Source organism: Calypte anna, chromosome 19, assembly GCF_003957555.1.
Source record: "Calypte anna isolate BGI_N300 chromosome 19, bCalAnn1_v1.p, whole genome shotgun sequence".
In the NCBI taxonomy this organism is placed as follows: domain Eukaryota; kingdom Metazoa; phylum Chordata; class Aves; order Apodiformes; family Trochilidae; genus Calypte; species Calypte anna.
This window is the reverse complement of record NC_044264.1, coordinates 7,017,760-7,036,711: the sequence shown is the minus strand read 5'-3', so window position 1 is coordinate 7,036,711 and position 18,952 is coordinate 7,017,760. Positions and strand designations below refer to the sequence as shown.

General features: G+C 46.2%; 1 protein-coding gene across 6 annotated transcripts in view; it reads left to right on the top strand.

Moving 5' to 3' along the window:
* The window catches only part of SSH2 (slingshot protein phosphatase 2), a 90,639-nt gene that overhangs the window by 64,537 nt on the left and 7,150 nt on the right, over nt 1-18,952 (top strand). For 5 of the 6 annotated variants that reach the window (XM_030462566.1, XM_030462570.1, XM_030462569.1 and 2 more), the window contains 10 exons: nt 1,599-1,720; nt 4,090-4,158; nt 4,942-5,007; nt 6,165-6,359; nt 8,204-8,297; nt 8,425-8,553; nt 10,402-10,448; nt 11,864-12,010; nt 14,032-14,232; nt 17,645-18,482. In XM_030462566.1, coding sequence (XP_030318426.1) covers nt 1,599-1,720; nt 4,090-4,158; nt 4,942-5,007; nt 6,165-6,359; nt 8,204-8,297; nt 8,425-8,553; nt 10,402-10,448; nt 11,864-12,010; nt 14,032-14,232; nt 17,645-18,482 — 1,908 coding nt within the window. The remainder of the gene's footprint in view (nt 1-1,598; nt 1,721-4,089; nt 4,159-4,941; nt 5,008-6,164; nt 6,360-8,203; nt 8,298-8,424; nt 8,554-10,401; nt 10,449-11,863; nt 12,011-14,031; nt 14,233-17,644; nt 18,483-18,952) is intronic. The other variant, XM_030462567.1, reaches the window with a different exon arrangement.

Genomic DNA, 18,952 nt, shown 5'->3' with positions numbered 1-18,952 from the left:
TTGATCCTCCGTGTTTCCAAAGGAATCGCAGTGACTCAAGGAGCAAGAAGGAAAAAAAGGCTGGTTTTAGCATGACTTATCTTGAAGAGATCGGGTGGGGCACAGTCTCTTGCTGTACAGAGCACGTCTGTCTGCCAGCATCAGCATTTGGGTAGTTTCTGTTAGTCTTTGGTCCCATTGGACAAGTCCAGAAGACATTTCTATGATTCTGTGGTCAACACCGTCTCCCACCTGCACTTGCTGTTCCTCTCTATCACCAGAGCTGCTGCAATGCCACCAGGAAGCTTTCTCTGCTGCTCAGCAAAGTCTCCTGTGATAGAGCACTGGTGTGTAGTAGTGAGCTCTGTGCTGACTGCCCTGCACTCTTTGAATCTCTATGTTCAACTCTGCCACATCTTGTGTCCAAGACTTACTGGCTATTGGATAGGTGAGGAGGTCAGAGGGAACTTCCTCTAGCAAGGAGGTGCCATTCTGGCCCCAAGACCAAGTCAGAAAGAATTACAGGAGTGTATTGGGAAAAGCAGCCTGCTCCAGGGACAACCTTTTTACAAGGGCAACAACCAGGTGTCTGTCCCCAGCATGGGGCACCACTGGGCTCTGGGAGGTCCCTCTCACCCATGTTTGCTCTCTGCTGGCCCTGCTCAAAGTTCAAGAATCAGCTTAACAGTAAGGTAAACACTGTCACCAGATAGTGTCTTGGGGTTGGATTAGGCTGTCCAAAGTGAAGATTCAGTGTACATAATCAAGACACTACTTTTCTAAGAATGTCATAGGTTCTTTGCAATCCTGTGACTCAAATAACTGCAAATGGCTTGAATCAGAGCCCAAAAACTGTTGCAAGTGAAGGCTGCCTACTGCAGATGAATGATGTTGGTAGTTTTTGGTTTGTGGAGAGTTTGGGGTGAAATTCAGGCATCCTCTGGGCCTGATAGATCTCTTTTTTGCCACTGGCATGCACGTGTGCATGAAGGACTTTGACTTTCACCTCTTCTGAGCAATCCAAATCCAACCATGGCAATGGCCTCTTCCATCCATCCAGTAAGAGTGTAGGGTTGCTTCTGCACTGGGGAAGTTTCTGGGAAAATTCAGAGGACCAGCAGGAAACTTCGTATCAATTAGATCCTAGCTGTCCAGTTGTCTGAGAAGGTGGTGGCAGGAGTCTTATTGGAGCTGTTGTAGTACACAGTGGTTTAAAGGAAATCTCTAGCTTTGTACAAAGCCCTCTGAGAGCACATTCAATGCCTTTCTGTCTCGCTGAACGTGTGATGCTGCATGAAGCTAACGGGGCTGGGGAACAGTCAGAGGACTGTGCCAGCCTTGTAGGCTCCTGGCTAAACACAGTCTTGGTGGGATGGAGCAGGCCTGCAGCAAGGTGTGCAGAAGGCACCAGGAACACCCCAGCTGTTGAAGCAGCACTGTGTGAGAGTCTCTTCTCCCTCACCTGCTGGTTACCCAGCTGAGAAGTTTGGGCCATCCCTATGAGTGCGAGCTGCATCACTGCTTCTGCACCTGTAACCCAGCATGTAAAGGTGGCTTGTCAAGGTAATGGTGTGTGATTTTCTGGCTGCACTGCTGATCTCTCCCCTTCCTTTTTTTAGGCTGTAAGACTGGAAAGTACCTACCAGAACCGCACTAGGTACATGGTGGTCGTATCCACCAACGGCAGACAAGACACTGAAGAGAGCATTGTCCTAGGAATGGATTTCTCTTCCAATGACAGGTACATGCAGTGTCCAGGAGGGGAAAATCTTCATATTCACCCACATGTTAAGTGCAAAAACTACTGTCTGGTGTCTATGCTTTCTGGGGATAGATTCCTTCACATTTTCCAGAATTCACTTTTTATTTCTTGAAAGGAGATTGCAAATTGTAAGACAACAGCACAGGTCAGCTCTTCCTTCATTCCTCCAAGCATCGGGCTTGTGTGACTATGACATTAAGTGCCCTTAAGTGTCTTTCAATGATGACATTCATAAGCCCTGCATCTGCAGAGACAGGGATGACTTGCATGCAAAGGAAGAAAAAGCTGCAATTAAAGTAGGTGAACATCAGGGTTCTTGAGAGCAGCTAATAAGAAAGTGACTGTCAAGGTCATGGCACAAAGGGCCCAGTGGGAATGTCAGGGCTGCTGAGAGCAGATCTTACACAACATGTGCTCTCCCCAGACATCAGTATGTCATCAAGGTTTAGTGCTTTTGCTTCATTCATTTATATTGCTGCTGACCTCTCCAAAAGGCTGCAGAATGTGGCTGGGAAGCAGCTTTTGCTGCTGGACGATCTGAAAGCCAGGAGGCAGCACCCCCCAGCAGCTTCAAGATTAGGAAAGGACACTGGGTGCTTTTAAAGAGCCACCATGTGCTCTCTTAAGGGTTGTAGGGAAGTCTTGGCCTTTGCAGGGAAGAAAAAACCTGAATATTGCAACCATTTTGGAAGATCGAATACATGTGTTTGCTTCTAGCACAACTGCTACAGGAATGAGTCTTGCTGCTGACCCTGGTCAGTAGGAATTACTTCCAGGTAGTTAGCAGGGTCACTAGAAAATCTTTTTTAACTGTTTGACTAAGAAATGGCCTTCCAAACAGCCTGCTAATTACAACAGCCTTGATGTTTAATTTCAAGTGGTTTGATTGGGTGCTTAGCTTAAGTGATGCCTGCTAAAAAGGGTGACCAGCTCGATGCCACCACTGGCTCCTTTCCTGTGCACCCGTGCACAGCTGCAGCTCAGAGATGCTCTTGCAGTAGGGTAAGAATAACTTGTCCTTGCACAGGTTGCTGTGAGCTTGGAGCTTGTTGTTGGCTGTGACATACCAGCACAGCCACCTTTGATAACTGAGAGCTCACTGGTATTCAGTCTCTAATAACATAGCAGGGTCATGTTAGCTTTCTGCTAGAGTTACTGAGGTTCTGGATGGTCAGTCTGATACACCCTCCCTTAGCCCACTTGGTATTTATAACTCAGTGTAGACTTGTTGCTATGGTCTCTGATAAGTGCTTGCTGAACAGTATCACTAAAAATACCCTGGCCACCTTGGGAAGCCTTTTAAAAACATATCTTTCCATGAGCTCATCTCATGTTGTCAACAGAAATAGCTGTGTGCCACTGTGATCCTTGTGCTGGGCACCAGTGGCTCAGAGGCATTTGGGTTTGCAGTGCTTTGTGTCTGCTGACCCTCTGGAGCCTCGGGTCTCACCTGCTTCCCCCACTTCTCATGAGCTGCAGAGGCTGCAGGGTTTTTTTTGGGCTTGTGGAAATTTGAGAGCAGTTACTACAAAGCATAAGAGCAGGAGGCAGTTGAATCCAGTTCTTCTTCCAAGATACTGCTTTGATTATGAACTGATTTTACAGCGTTAAGAGATTGAGCTTTTTTTGGTTTGCAGCATGGTGGAGGTTGTAGTTTGGGTTCCCCCACCCCCATTGCTTGAATTTGGCTTTTAACTTGACTTCTTGCTCAGCCTTAACAAAAGCAGGTGACTGTGAGGGCAGAGAGGTCAAAGCAGCTGAGAGAGGAGTGGGTTTGTCAAGAGGTGGCTGTCTGGGCTGGCTGCTGTGCTCATCCCTGAGGTGTGGGAGGGAGAAGGGGCAGAAGTCAACGGGTGATGAGTTGAAGTTGCCAACTCACTTTGTTGCCAGTCACCTGCTATTACACTGGACTGATCCCAGTTCCCAGGAGCTTTGGCTTTGGGACAAACAAGAAAACAATGGATGGCAACATCAGAGCTAAAACCAGCCTGAGTGAGACTAACCTCTAAAGAAAGCCTTGAGCTTCTTGAAGGCTGTGAGCCCCCTCTGACCTTCTGCACAAAGCTTGTCACTTCTGAATGCTCTTTGCTCTTCTCCTGGGTGTATGTTAAGCTTGCTTGAAAGCTTCTGGGCCCTGTATCTGGTTACTGGTCCTTGCCAGGCACCAGTAGAACAACAGTGGCTCTGGTTGTCCCTGAAGCACCATTGGGATTTGTCTTTTTCTTTTTTTTTTTTCTTTTTTTTCTTTTTTCCCCTCATGAGTGCAAACATCTGCAACCAGTGCTGTGAAATTCAACCAGTAGCATGGTGCTGTGGTAGATGAGCTGACCTTCTCTTTCTTACCACAGTAGCACTTGTACAATGGGCTTGGTGCTGCCGCTGTGGAGTGACACCTTGATCCACCTGGATGGGGATGGGTGAGTGTCTTTTATATGTTCCACGTCAATAGTAGAGGGTCTCCAGGCATTAGTTTACAGCACGGTATATAGAGGAGGATTTAAATGCTTGCAGAGCCCTAATAGGTCCAGGATACCTCCTGCTGTTGACCTGTGTGGGGTTAGTATGCTCAAAAGCCCTAAATCACAGTGGCTGTGGCAGGGAACACCAATAATTGACTTATCTGTGAATAAACACACACTGAGACAGTGGCTTGTGTGTGTTTAAGCTGGAGTAAAGGGGCTTTTACTGGTGAGCGTGTAGTGAAAGCTCCTTAAAGGGATCCTATTATGTGTGTTCCTCCATCACACTTGCAGCAGGCAGTGTGCAGCTGAACAGAAAATAAGAATGATGTTTCTCTGCCAAATAGACACCGGACTTGAGATTCCTGTTTGTGCCAGTTACAAAGGCTGTCCAGTCCCGTGCGTGGAATGACTTTTCTTTCCTTGGTAGCTGCCCCAGGATCACTTTAGCTGGACTCTGTTGCTCCCAGCTGTGGCACTGAATTTGTGTTGCCAAGGTAAACAGCACAGCCCAGCACTGTCCCACTCTCTTAGTTTCCTTCCCGAACAGCAGCTGCTTTAAAGTTATTGTAGAGCTTTTTAGCCTGCTACTTTGATCTGCCTGCTAGCTGAACTCAGCAGTGTATGCATAGGGCTACTCCTTTGCTCTTCTAACGTGCTACAAACTATCAGTTATTAACTGAAAAGTTGCTTTGGGAACACATTTTTACTGTGCCTATTTTTTTTTTTTCCTTTCTCCAGAGGGTTCAGCGTATCAACAGATAACAGGGTTCATATATTCAAGCCAGTGTCTGTACAGGCAATGTGGTAAGTACTTCCTCTAATCTGTCCCAGTGATCCTTTTTCCAAGGTGTTTCAGCTGCCTGAGCTTTTAAAAACCAGGTCTTGCTTTGCATTATTGGTATCTTGAGACCTACTCGAGTTGCCAGAAGTCTCCTTCAGACACAGAGAAGGAAGTTTGATACCAAAGGAAAAAAAAATCTGTGCAAGTGCTGGTGTATAGCAGTAAGTTTATAATACTGCTGCAGCTGCACCTTCATCTCAGCCAGGGGCAGAAGGGGACAAGGTAATTTTCCCCACAAAGGGCTGCTGCTTTGAATCTCTCCAAAGTAGAATTGCTGTGAAGGTTGTATTTGAAGTACAGGTATTTTTTCATTTGTCATAAGTAAGGAAATACACACTGTGTATTTTAGGAGTCTGTCTCCAATGAGACGTGTTCATTGTGATAGTGAGAAGCAAAGAGAAGCTGCCTGCATTTTTCTTTCCTTTTAGGGTGGCACATGCAAGAATGTAGTGGCCATTGAAGTATTTCTGGCTCATGGTTCTTTGCATTGCAGAAATACATTGCCTGTCGGGGTGCCATGCTACTGTGTCACCCCAGTGATTTTGACATGGATCTTTCCAATTCCAGTAAAAGATTTAAAACAAGCTAAAAATAGGAGAGAGGGGGATTTGTCCCAGCAGCAGCTGAAGAAACTTTTGACATCCCTCATGCAATGAGAGAGGACAGGCACTTAAACACCTCAATAAACTCAAATCCTAAGCCTTTGGTTGTCCAGTTCTCCATGTCTCATTCTGGGTGTCCATGCCTGCAGGGAGCTGATGGTACTGTAGGAGCTGTCAGAGAACACTGTCTGGGACACAAACTCTGAGGATCTTATTTATGGCTTAGATAGTTGTAGCAGGTGTTGGAGCCAGAGACAGAGATGCCTCTGGCATCTGAATTGTGGACACCTTCACTGCTATCCAGACCTCAGCATACCTCACTTAAGACTCAAAAGCTCTTGCAAGAGGTATTTATCTGCACCCTTGCAGGATAGCCTTCTGCTTGGTCCTGGAGGCTCTCACACTGGAGTTTATACCAACTGATGGGACATCCAGCATCCTGCATTTGGCTGCTGTTTTGTGCTTGATACCAGCCTGGGGAAGAAATTCAAACCCTGCAAGTGTTTTTCTCTTTCTAGGTCTGCTCTGCAGAGTTTACATAAGGCTTGTGAGGTGGCACGGAGCAACAATTACTACCCCGGGAGCCTCTTCCTCACGTGGGTCAGTTACTATGAGAGCCATATCAACTCTGACCAGTCCTCAGTCAATGAGTGGAATGCCATGCAAGATGTCCAGTCCCACAGGCCTGACTCGCCTGCCCTCTTCACAGATGTGTAAGTTGGTCTGGTACTGCTGAGCCAAAGTGTTCATCTGTCAAGCACCGCGGTCTCCAAATGAGGAGGCAGTTTCCACAAGAGATTACTCTTAATTACATATTAATGAGGAGAGGTTTCCTGTTCCAGATAATAAGCAGACTCCTGGTTAGGTAAACAGCAGCAATGGAAGTTTAGCCCTTCTGGGGTTCCCTTGCATCTCCTCCAGCCTCTGTTTTCACTCTAGTTGTTTTCCTTGGGCTTCAGGCTTGCAGCCCTTTGCTTTTGCCAAGTCCTGTGTTACAAATGAGAGAGAAATGCGGTGTACCTAGACATTCTTTGGTGGTTTTATCCTGAGTCTTCTAGGCCTGGTGTCTCCTGGAAGGAAAAGGTTTCTCTGGACTTTGCTCTTATGCTGGCATATGTCTGAGCACATGTTCAGAATAACATGGTCTTCTGTTTATTTTTTCTTACTCAGTTATTTTTGCTGTAAAGTGAAGTGTTTGTGCATGGACTGCTGAGACTGAGAGCTGAGACCCATCCTCATAGGCATCTACCTCATAGACCTAGGAATGAGGACAGAGAGCAATGTGGTTTCTCATAATTCCGAATTGCTCTTCAAGTGTGAAACAAGACAGTGTATAGATCCCAAACTATCTCCAGCTAAATTCTTGGATGTCTAGTAATATATGGACTAAAACAGTAGCTGAGGTAGACAGGTCAACAGTTTAGAAAGGCAGAATTTATGGGCTGTATTAACATTCAAGGTTTACAACCTCTGTAATTAGTAATTGCTGATGGTACTGATACCATATAACCTCATAGGTAGTCTGTGTCCAGATGTGATGCCAACCATGAGGGCTTAGTTGCCCAGTTTGTAGTAGAAGAAATTACTTCAGCAGCCCCAGCTGCTTTCCCAGTGTAATAGTGCTATGGGTTGATTTATGCTTTCAGATATTTCCTGTTGTTGGAGTTCAGTGAGTGAATAATAACACTCAGCAGTTGTTCAGCTGTGAGCAAACCTTCACACTTGATTGTGTTTTAATGTACAAGGAGAGTGGCTGAAAAGTTTTGGCAGGCTGTCAGATTAATATTCTCTTGTGGCTTTTCATATATAAATTTTATGCAACCTGCCCTTTCCCTGGTGGCAGCAATTGAATTTCCAGGGGACACCTAAATAGCATACTCTTAATTGAGTCCTGAAATGATATGTGAGGTTACAATGACCAGGAACTTTCATGATTTTTATTTGTGAGCCACCAGTTGGACACTTATAAAGCAGCCAGGTGTCTGTGTAGTTGCCATCCTGGCAGCCTTCCAGAGAAATGGGAAGGTGGTACAAGATGTTACTGCTGGGTGCCTTCTGAAGACTATGGATGAGACAGATCTGTGCTGCTGCTCTGTTGCAGCTTCCCCTGGTGTTAGTCGGGCTATTTTTGCAGCTGGTGATAAGGCCCCCCTTGGCAGCAGAGGCTGGAGGAATGCACAGAGGCTTAGCTGCTCTTGTCTCTCCATGTAAGGAGCTTTGAAGCTGTTACCTTTCCAAGAAAGGTAGGGAGAGGCATGGAGACTGCTCCAGAGAGTATAATGCAGCCTTCCCAATTTAAATTTTACCAAATACCAGTGGTACTCTGGGTGACTGCAATGGATTAGGAGCATCCAGTTGGTCTCTTTCATACACAACTGGAAATCTGAACTGGGATTTACTGTCACCTGAATTCTCTCCAGCTGAGAACATGCTTGGGGACAGTAGTATGAGGATGTGAGTCTCTGCACATAATCCAGTCTATACAAAAGCTGTTAAAAAAGTACCATGAGTGCAGTTTATTTCCCCACCCAGTGACTCTGTTGCTTGCTTCTGGTAGCCCCACTGAGAGGGAACGCACAGAACGTCTCATTAAGACTAAATTAAGGGAGATCATGATGCAGAAAGATTTGGAGAACATCACATCAAAAGAGGTGAGTGGGGAAGGTGCAGCACTGGAAGTGCTGTTGTGCAAACTAGAGAGCTCTGTACTTGATGCCCTCAATGAAAAGCCATGGCAAAACCTTCACATGGGTTCTTTGGTTCCTCCTCCCCACCCAGATACGCACGGAGCTGGAGATGCAGATGGTGTGTAACCTGCGGGAGTTCAAAGAGTTCATTGACAATGAAATGATAGTGATCCTTGGGCAGATGGACAGCCCCACGCAGATATTTGATCACGTATTTTTGGTAAGTTTAACAGTGAATTCAAGAGTAAACTCGCCTAACGCTTCTTTCTGTGTCTTGATTGATGCGAGGGCCTCTGGAAGAACTTAGAAGAACTCTGAAGTAGTGTTGATGTAAGGCTCATTTTTGTAGCTTTAACTGTTCAGGGCACCCACGTGCCATGTTCTTGGAGTACACTTGAGTTTGGGAAGAACGTAACTCCAGCAAAGAGGAAGGGAGGCTGATGGGGAGAGCTGTGCAACATTCAGGTGGAATGATACTTTTAACATCAAAAGCTCCTAAGTTCATGTGATCCAGGAGCAGTGGAAAAGCTTAACAAAGAATATTGGAGATAAGTCACTTAAAGAAGCATAAACATTCTGCCTTTTAATGTTTTGCTTGCTTAGTTGCCTTCCTTTGCTGTTGGGGCCTGTCTCATTACTGCACCTTCTTCTGGTGAGTCAGCACTCCCCTGGATTTCCCAGCCCTGCAGCCATGGGTGCAGGTTTGGTTGGGCTGTCTAGCCTATGAGTTGGCTCAACTTTAAACAGTGCTGTTCCTCTTGGCCAGCTGGTCTTCCCAAATGGAGAGAGCCTCTCCCAATCCCTTGAAGCTTAGTGCTGTGGCTCAGAAGGGATGTTGTATGGTAATGGGAGTGCTCCCCAGAAATTGTTGTGTGGTAGAGCAAGGAAACTTAAAGCACCTACCATGTAATGAATTTTTTTTAATTATTTTCCTGTTGTATTCCTGAAGTGTCAAAACAAGACAACAGATGTGTCCCAGTAGCTACCAGAACAGTGAGGCAGCCCTTTCCTGTGCAGGAACATCTAGAAATGGGCATTTAGTGTTTAGGACTTTCCTTCAATCTCTCTCACAGGCACAACTGCATGCCCATGAATCAGAGCTCCTGGGCCTCCCCCATCTTGGATATGGGGTGCCCCTGCACGCTTTCTGAGGCAAGCAGCAACCCATTCTCTGGCTGGACACTGTTTCTTCTGTAAGACTAGGAGGTTCTTGCTCTCAGGCTGATGAAGTTTGCAGTTTGAAGGGTCAGCTTGCCCTGGCTGTGTCTCTCCTGCCTGTGGGACAATGTGGAAGGCTGTGCTGTGGGAGCAGCCATGAGCAGTGCTGTTCTCCTGGTAATGGTTGTGCTGCCTGGGTCCTTCTTGTTTACTCCTTCACCTGAACTATCTTTCTATTTAGGAGCTATTTAAGGGGCAGGGAAGCAGATAGCATATGCACTTTACATTTTGAAGGAAGCTTTTGTCTGAGTGGTTTCAGTCTCAGTCAGGATTTATGTGTTTGAGCAGGAAGTAAACAGCTTGGAGGCCCTGTGTGTACTGCAGAGGAGAGGGTTGGCTAGCCAGGGTTCAGTGTGGTTTTTTTCTCTTCTCATGCAGGCTTTGAATGTGGAGAGAAGAGGTGTAACCCAAGTGAGCTTACAGTGTTGCTGTCTTTGATGTGTGAGATAGGTGTTTCGTGTACAAAGAGCACCTGGATGTTTTTTTTTAATGCAGGCAGTGGGGCAAAGCTGACAGCAGCCTCCAGGGAAAGGGTGGAGTGGTCTCATCTTTGCTGAGGTTGATTTGTCAGCGGCTTGCAGGAAGTCTCAGCATATGGTGCTGGGCTCCTGCTTTGCAGAGGTGCTTGTTGCTTCCAGATAGATCTGGTGAATGGGGTGAGAGAATGTGATGAACATCATCCCTGTTAGGATTCTTCTGTGTAGCCCTTTACTCAAAGTTCTCCCCACTCACCAACACTTGGCTGGGCAGCCTCCTCCTCCAGGTCACTGGTGATTCTCCCTCTCTTCATCAGTTGGCCTTCTATGCCTTCCTTCTGGCTGATGTGTCCCTTTGCATGTTTTCCCTGCAGGGATCAGAATGGAATGCCTCCAATTTGGAAGACTTGCAGAACAGAGGGTAAGTAGCTTCAGGCGACCAGCTTAAAAGCAAGAGCCTGGCCTCAGCACTTGTCTGTGCAACAAACTCTATTCTGTACTGGCTGTGTAACCTGAGTCTTACTAAAGAGTTTGCAGATCTGAACAAGCTCTTGCTTCCTCTAAACTCTGCATCCTACAAACAGATACCCTAAAGTAAAAGAATCTTGTTCCTTGACCTTGCCTGACATCCCCTTAGAGAACAAAGGAAACCAGCAGTCTCATAGCTATAAGTAGCAAAAAGCTGCAATTACTGAACTGGATGTTGCATTGTTGGCTCTGTGCCCTCTGCTCCATCCCGTTGTTCTGGACCAAGGTCTCACGATTACAGAGGACCTCTGGGCTGTGGCAGGAAGGAAAATATGTAAAAGAGCATTTGTTGCTTTGAGAGGGGCCCAGTAGCTCTCAGGCTTAGCACCAATGTGTTCCTCTGTCCTTTCTGCATTTCAGGCAAAGATTAGAGTCTCCTTTTCTCTAGGCCAGGTGGATCAGAGCACTAATAATTTGCAATTAAGTCATTATTTACAGGTTTGGCTTACTTGTGCCAATCTAGTGGAAAAAACCAATCACTTTGCTGAACTGAATTGGTAGCATACTTCTGTACCTTGGAGAAATCAGCCTGGCAAAATTGACCCTCTTTATTCAGCTCAGGGTCTGCTGCAGCTTCCTTGGGTCAGACAGGTCCTGCTTGACTGCCAGCAATCTCATACCTGCTAGGGAAAAGGGATGTCAGTCTTTTGCAGTGCTCTTGTTCTGTCTCCTAGCGGGAGTGTACAGCTCGTAAGCATCTTACAAGTAACCCTCAGGGCTAAAAATACTGTGTACAGTATTTATGTAGTGTACAGAAATACCATATGCTTCCACTAGCATTTTCCTTTCCAGAAAATTTAGGGAGAAGAAATAAATCCTCCCCAGTGGCTCATTATTACATCTCTCTGCAGTTATTTTCTGTATTTGTTTAACTATGATGTTGCTCACAATCTTAAGCCTTTAGTATTCCTGCAGCAGGAGGAGGCTTTTAGAAGGTGTCCAAACACTGAGGAGTCGATGCAGGAGCTGCTGTGCCACGAGTGTTGCTAACACCTAGAATGGAGAGTTGGTGGACAAGCAGTGTAACCTGACATACTGTAGGGAAAGTTTCTCTCCAGTATGAGCAGAAGCCCTTTTATCAGAGGTTGGGCTCTAAATTGCTTAACAAAACCTTTTGTCCATGTCAGCCACTGTTTCCTTGCATTCACTCCTGTTTTCCAAGGAGGAATGTTCAAGACTTCTAACTTAAAATGCTTCGAGTTTTGCCACTCACAGAGCAAGGCTGTTGTGCAGCAGCTGTGGTATCTCCTCTGAACTTGCTGTGCTCTGCATGCTCTGCATTTTTATCTGCTCTCTGTTGCCCTGCAGGGTGCGGTATATTTTGAATGTGACTCGAGAAATAGATAACTTCTTCCCTGGGCTCTTCGAATACCATAACATTCGGGTCTATGATGAAGAAGCAACAGATCTTCTGGCTTACTGGAACGACACCTACAAATTCATCTCCAAGGCAAAGTAAGTCTTTTCAGAACAAAACACATTTAGAAGATGTATACTAAGCATTTCATATTTTCCTACTGATTTTCTTAACTACTTTTCCTCCTTGCTTACCTAGGATCAAAGCATTTTTCATTTTGCAGTTTCTGTCTAAGTGGTAGAGTTGCCTTCCACGCATTTTCATTCTTGATAGTGCTTGTACAGGAACAGGTAGAACTAGTGAGGGGTTTCCGCCAAGCTGTAGTCTAAGCAAACTGTGGAGGAGATGATTTCTGTACTAGAGAGCTAAGAGTTCACCTGCTGCTTTGGAAATGGATCTGCAGAGGTGCTGATGGGAGAGAAGGGCCATAACAAAGCAAGAAGTAAGAAGCAAAACCTTAAAAACCAAACACAAACATAAGTTGTTCCCTACATTGTGAGATTGTATGATGAAGCCCACACTCTGGAAGTGATTTCTTGCTCCAGAGCAAAACTGTTTGCTTTAATGGCAGTCAGTACCTTTGTAGGTCTCTGAGCTGTCAATGACAGGGAATAATCTGATAGATGCTGAAAGTGGGGCCTTTTTATTGCAAAGAATGGCATTCCAATTTTATAAGCAGTCTCTAATTAATTCAGCAGCCTTCTTAAGGGAAGACTGGTGAAAAGGCAGATTGGCATATGTTACCTTTAAAGTATTATTTCCATTATAGAAGCCTGTCATCTCTTAACTATAGCTGATGCTTGCACTTCCTCATAGCCTTTGAAAGCTGACCTGTTTTGAGTATAGCTGAAGACCTATTTTATTTAAGATGGTTTCTTTAAAAGACATCATTGTATGGATTGATTTTTGGGTCGTTGTCTGCCCAGAATATTTTCCACTGGGGTTTAAATGTTTGGGATTCAGTGCTGTGTACAAGATGATGTAAGTTAATAATCTTCCAAACTTGGGACAATTACTGTACCCCCTTCTTAGCCCTGTCTGCTGGTTGTTGTTTGGGTTTGTTTAATCACCAAAAGCATTGCAATGTTTTACACTAATTTGATTTGCAAAGTTGACTAAGTCTTAGAGCAGTCTGCAGGGTGCTGTCACCCAGTGCCTCTCAGACAGTGCAGACATCTTTGAGGGGTGTGGGTGCAGGTACCAGCTCAGGTGGCTGTGAGCATCTGAGGTCTGTGCTTGTTGAGGCACGTGACTCCATGTATGCTCTCTGGCCTTCTGTTTTGTCCTGTGGGGACTTCAGGTGGCTGGCAGTCCAGAAACCTAGCACTTGAAGGAGAAAATTAAAGGTGCCAAATCCACATTCCTTCAGCCTACCCTGTGCCAATGCTGCCTGGCACATGGAGTTCACAGGGCTGGGCCCTCGCCTTCTTCCTCGTGTTTCCCAGCAGACAAATGTTTCCTAATTCCTTGGAGCAGAGTGCTGGCTGTCCTTGCAGGCTCAGTATCAGCCTCACCAAGCAGAGTAGCTGCTCATTGCACTCCAAGACACTGACCACTTTCCTTTCAAAAAGAAAAATCAAATTTAAACAGAAGGCTCTTCCATCTGATTGCAGCAGTGTGCTGGTTTTGACTGAGACAGAGTCAGTTTTCTTCATAGTAATGAATATGGGGCTGTGTTTTGGGTTTGTGCTGATAACAGTGTTGATACTGCAGAGATGTTTCCAGTGTGTTGTTATGTGATGGTTGCCCTTTTTTGGAATGCTGCTTGGTGCCAGGGGGCCATTTTGGATGAGTTCAGAGATGCCATATTAGTCTTCAGCAGTTTTCATATATCTCTGCAAACAAATGACATTGATCCGCTTTGTGATAAAAGCTTCAGAAGAGGAGCTGTAATAACAAAATCTGTTAAGAACATTCAAATCTTGTTCTTCACTTGCTCTGTGTGTCTTGCTCCAGTTTGCAAATTGGATTATCAGCTTGCATCCCAGGTTTTAACTGTGGCCACAGTGCTGAAAAAGTGTTTGATAATCATCTGGTAAAGAAGTCGATATTTTCTTAAGCTTCTCAGAGGCCATGCTTTCTGTTTAATCATCCTCTTTTTGCCTTTCTCCCACTTCAGGAAAAGTGGTTCTAAGTGCCTGGTGCACTGCAAGATGGGAGTGAGCCGCTCAGCATCCACAGTGATTGCCTATGCCATGAAGGAATACGGCTGGAACCTGGACAGGGCTTACGACTACGTGAAGGAGCGGCGCACGGTCACCAAGCCCAACCCCAGCTTCATGAGGCAGCTGGAGGAATACCAAGGGATCCTGCTGGCCAGGTGAGTGGAAGGAATGACTCCAATTAGCCATGTTAAGGCATAACACTTTGTTGACTCCATTATTTTAATTGGAGCTCCCATCATTGCTCTCTGTTAGCTCGGGCTTGTCTCAGGAAAGATAGTGCGGTTTTCATGGGTTATCCCATCTGAGCTCATTAAAATGGGTGTAATAAAGAGTTTTTAAGAGGCTGTTTGGCTTCTAGGATGGCTGTTTTCTGGAGAGTAACATCCTGTGAACTGCCATCCGAATGCAGCATTTAGAGCTGTGCAGACTCCAGCAGAGATAAATGATGTCCCTGTTGCTTGTAACATCACTTGGCAGGGAACTCGCTTTGTCTCTCTCGCAGTTCCCTGCTGAACACACCCCTCCTCAGCAGCTGGTCAGGTTTTATTTAGATGCCTTCGGTAAGTGTTGGTGTTAGAGGAGGGGACAGTATGTTCTGTGAATTGCAACAGAGGTGTTTATTCCTGCATGGAGTCCTGAGACTGGTCTGGAGCTGGGCCTGGGTATGGGCAAGGGTGTTGTAATCCCAAGCCAATCATCTGATTAGCAAAAAGACATAAATATTGCATGTTTCTGAGAAAACCACTTGTAAGCTGTATTAAGCAACATCTTCACGTGATCAGCTGGAAGGAGGTAGTGACACTCTGTGTTTCGCCAGATTACAGTGTTTTGTTCAGGATCCTGATGGCTTTGCCAAGGAGCAGATCTGAAGCAAGCAGAATTACCCAAGCTGAGCCTCCTGCCACAAGAGGTGGCTCTTAGTATGTTTTGATCAAAGTAATTATTTCATAGCTCCTTTGTTCTGTCGGAAGGTGCCTGCCTTATGTGATTCTTTACAGCAGCTGAGGCACTTCTAGTGCTCTCTTTAAGGCACACTTCTCACCTCTGTCCTGCTTGGTTTCGTCCCTTCAGGTCTGTCCTATCTGTTGGTCTGGTAGTTGGTGGCACACCTGCAAAGGTACCCTGCACAAACATTTTTATTATTTTTTTTATGTCTTCCAGTAATTTATTTTTCAGGAGGTGAATCTTTCTCTCTGCCACTGTTGACAATGGTGTGTGGCTCCCCTACTGCTTAAGCACACCACTGCTCCTGACCTACTCTGCAAGTCCCCATACAATGGCATGAACAAGATTACTTATGAGGCTTTAAAAAATGCAAGAGCAGTGCATTGCCTCTGTGTGTGTAGGACTAAAAAGACTGCAGTAAATGAAGCTTCACTGAAGCAAGGAATGGGTCTCCCTCAGTGCTGCAGAAATGGTTCCTCTTTATGTGGTTCCTTTCTCAGCTCTAAACTGTTTTTTTTCCCTTTCTTCTCTATGTTATTTAGCTTTGTCCTCTGACTGCCTTTTATTGCTGTGGTATTCCAGGACAGGTAAAAAAAAAAACAAAAAACAAAAAACCAACAGATTCACACTCATGTGACTGCTCCTATTTCAGAGGGAAGGTATGTGAGGGCAGCCATGTGCTCACACTATCTAGTTACGGGTTTATGCTGGGGTTATAGCAACTGGGATATGTTTTCCAGATGCAAAATGAAAAATCCCTGCCTGCTTTTAGTCACAACAAGTGTGTTTTGTTCTTTGGGACTGTCATAACTTCCTGGGGTTAGTTAAAAGTGTCCCCTCCCTCTGGTGATAGACAACTAAGGCTGAGCCAGCTCTGTTTCTTTTATTTATGGATACATTACAGAAAAACAGTGTTTGGGATCCCCTGTGCCTTGTGGCTCAACAGCAGGAGTTTTATCCTGCAGCCTGGAGGTCTGGCTGCTCCGTGCTGGGAGGTGAGGGGGGCTCTGGTCCAAGGCTGGTGTGGACACAAGCTCACCAGCTCTGGTGCTGCCCCCAGACCTTGTTCTGTGCCTGGCCCACTGAACGCTTTTGCTGCCATGGGCTCTTCTTCTTGGAAAACTCTGCCCAGGAGGTTCAAAAGTTGGCTGTGGGCTCTAGGGAGAGGTGTGGGCTCCTGGTCTCTGACCCTGGTTTAGCAGGTTGTAAGACTGGAGGAAGTGTGAGATTGCAAGTTAATAGAATTTACCTCTGCCAGGAGCTGTTATCTCTTTTGGTTCTCAGAAGAAAGCTGTGCAAGGCAAGTTTGGCTTCTTGATGCATGACAGTGATTTTTGACTTTCAAAACGAGATGTGTTGCACAGCCCTACCCTGAAGTACCAGGGTGGGAAGTGCCCTCAGAAAACAACAGATTGTCCCTAGGTTACATGAGCAGAGATGTGGGAAATCTTAAGCATCTGGTGCAGAGCCTGGTTCTGCTGTCAAACGTTGCTCCAAAACCCATCACAGACAGAGCACCCCAGAGCAATGCTGTTGGCCTCCGGTCTTGACTCTCCTTTCCTCTGACAGGACCTGATTCTGCCCTGTAGATGATTCTGGGGTTGGAAAGCTAAATGTGCAATGGATTATTTTCCTTAGATGTTGGGCACCTCCAACTAAAGTGCAGCTTTGTAGTTAGTTCAATAGGAGCTGTTAATTAACTCACTGTGGCCAGTGGATGTGACTGGGAGCACCTGCTCATCCTCGCAAGGGGCTGGAGAGGTTTTTGCAAGGTCTCCAGAAAATCCAAGGACCTTTCTGTGGTATCTGCTCTCCTCCTAGGGGCAAACGGTGGAAACACAGCCCGGTGGCTGTGGTCACTCGGCAAAGCCCTGGCAGGCATGGTGTGGTTTCACTGTGAGAAGTTGCCTCCTCTGCTCTCTGGTAGCCCAGGGTCATGAACTCTGGGTTTTTTTGTAGGAAGGTGGTTGAAATTCCACTGGCAGTTGCTTAGCCTGGTGACTGCTCAGACCTTCCTAATGAGGCTTCCCAAGATGTGGAGGACTCTGAGCTTCCTTCCTGTGAAAGGCAGTTGGTGTTTTGGGCTGCTTGTTGACTGTTGAGGATGTCTTCTTCATGTTGCACACACTCCCATCCACTCACCTTGGTTACTGGAGCCCAGTTACTGAGCACTGAAACTATTCAGAGAAGGAGCCACAAGTGAAATTGGATTTACTCAGTGGCCATCATCCACTCATGTCCAGGACTTAGAGATCCTGTCTCTTCTGGTCATTGCTCACCTGCTAACAAATGAAAAAGTGCTTGCTGGCAGAGAAAGGGCCCAGTTCTATAGTCAATTAAACATTGCATTTATCGAGTTGGCTGATAAAATACTGCTGGGAAATACAAGTGTGTGGAGCAGAATGGTGCCCAGGAATTTAGCTGCTGGAAAGTGACTTATTCTTGGGTCAACTTCTCCAGCAGCAGGTTTGGTCCAGAACCCTTTAGGTGAAGCTCTAGCTGTGGTCAGTTACTCCAGTATTTACCATGGGTTTTCTTGTAGGTTTCATAGTCATACAACAAGGTGGGACCTGTTCTGGTATGTGAAAACACTGCTTAATGTTTTCATTTTCTTCCCCACAGCAAGCAGCGACACAATAAACTGTGGCGCTCGCACTCAGACAGTGACCTCTCAGACCATCACGAGCCCATCTGCAAGCCTGGGCTGGAGCTGAACAAAAAGGAGATCACCACTTCAGCTGACCAGATCTCAGAGGCAAAGACCAACGACAACCAGCAGCCAATGTCTCCCATCTACTCAGCCGAGGTAGACAGGGAGCAGCAGCTCCCAGAGGATGCAAATGTGATCGAGGAGATGTGTGTGAAGGAGAGAAGGATCCACCTGGAGTTTACATGTCGAGACATCCATGCTGAGCAGATGGAGGACAAGCTGAATCTGAACAATATCAATGGCTGTACGGCAGGATGTTGTGTAGACTCTGTTCCCCCTGATAACTGCCATGCTTCTGAGGCCTTAATGCAACTCCAGCACCCCTTGGAAATCACAGAATTTCCTGATTTAACAGTAGATGATCTAGAAAAAGATGCCCTTAAGCCTGATATGAACGTGCACTTGGTTCCCATGGAAGAATTCACTTCATGCTTAAAAGACTTTCCCCAGTCCCCAAACCAAAATTCCCCAAGTCTCCAACAGAATCCTCAGCATGAAGTGACAGACCTCAGTACAGACAGGATTGATTTCTTTAGTGCTTTGGAGAAATTTGTGGAGCTTTCCCAGGAGAGCCGGCCACGTACCTGCTCCCATTCCAGGATGGAGGAGCAAGGGAGTGGGAGGAACGGGGTCTCCAGGGTGCTGGAAGTGCCACCTGCTGCCGACGGGGGTGCAGATGCTCAAAGGAACAGCTCTGGAAACTCTCCTCAGGCATCAGAAGACTCTTCCACAGATGAAGAACAGCAAAAGGTTAAAATAGCTTGCTTGGGTTTTTTAGGAACTGCTGCTCAACCATGTCTGTGGGTGGGTCTCTTGCTGTGGGGTTGCTGTGGACAGGGGATTTTCTAGTCCTGGCTTCTCTGAACAGAGTAGCTGTTTGGGGAGGGATTGCTGATGATTCCCTTCTTCTTCACTTTTAGATACTTGCCCTTTTCTGCACTTTCTCCTTAAACATCTGTTTGCTGGCAGTGGCAGGGCACTGAGTCAACCTTGACCTGACCTACTGTGCTGTTCTCATGAGAAACTTATTTTGGAGTTTTGCATCAGGGGAGCAGATAGGTGGGACCTGACCCACTCATGCAGCTGAACCCTGAACAGCTGAAGCCAGCCAGCATCCCCAGCCTGCACCAGGATTTATCTGACTTGAGAAATCCACCAAAGAATGGGACAAAGCTGGCACCTTTCCCTAGCTGGGAAGCACCAGCATTGGGATAGTAAAT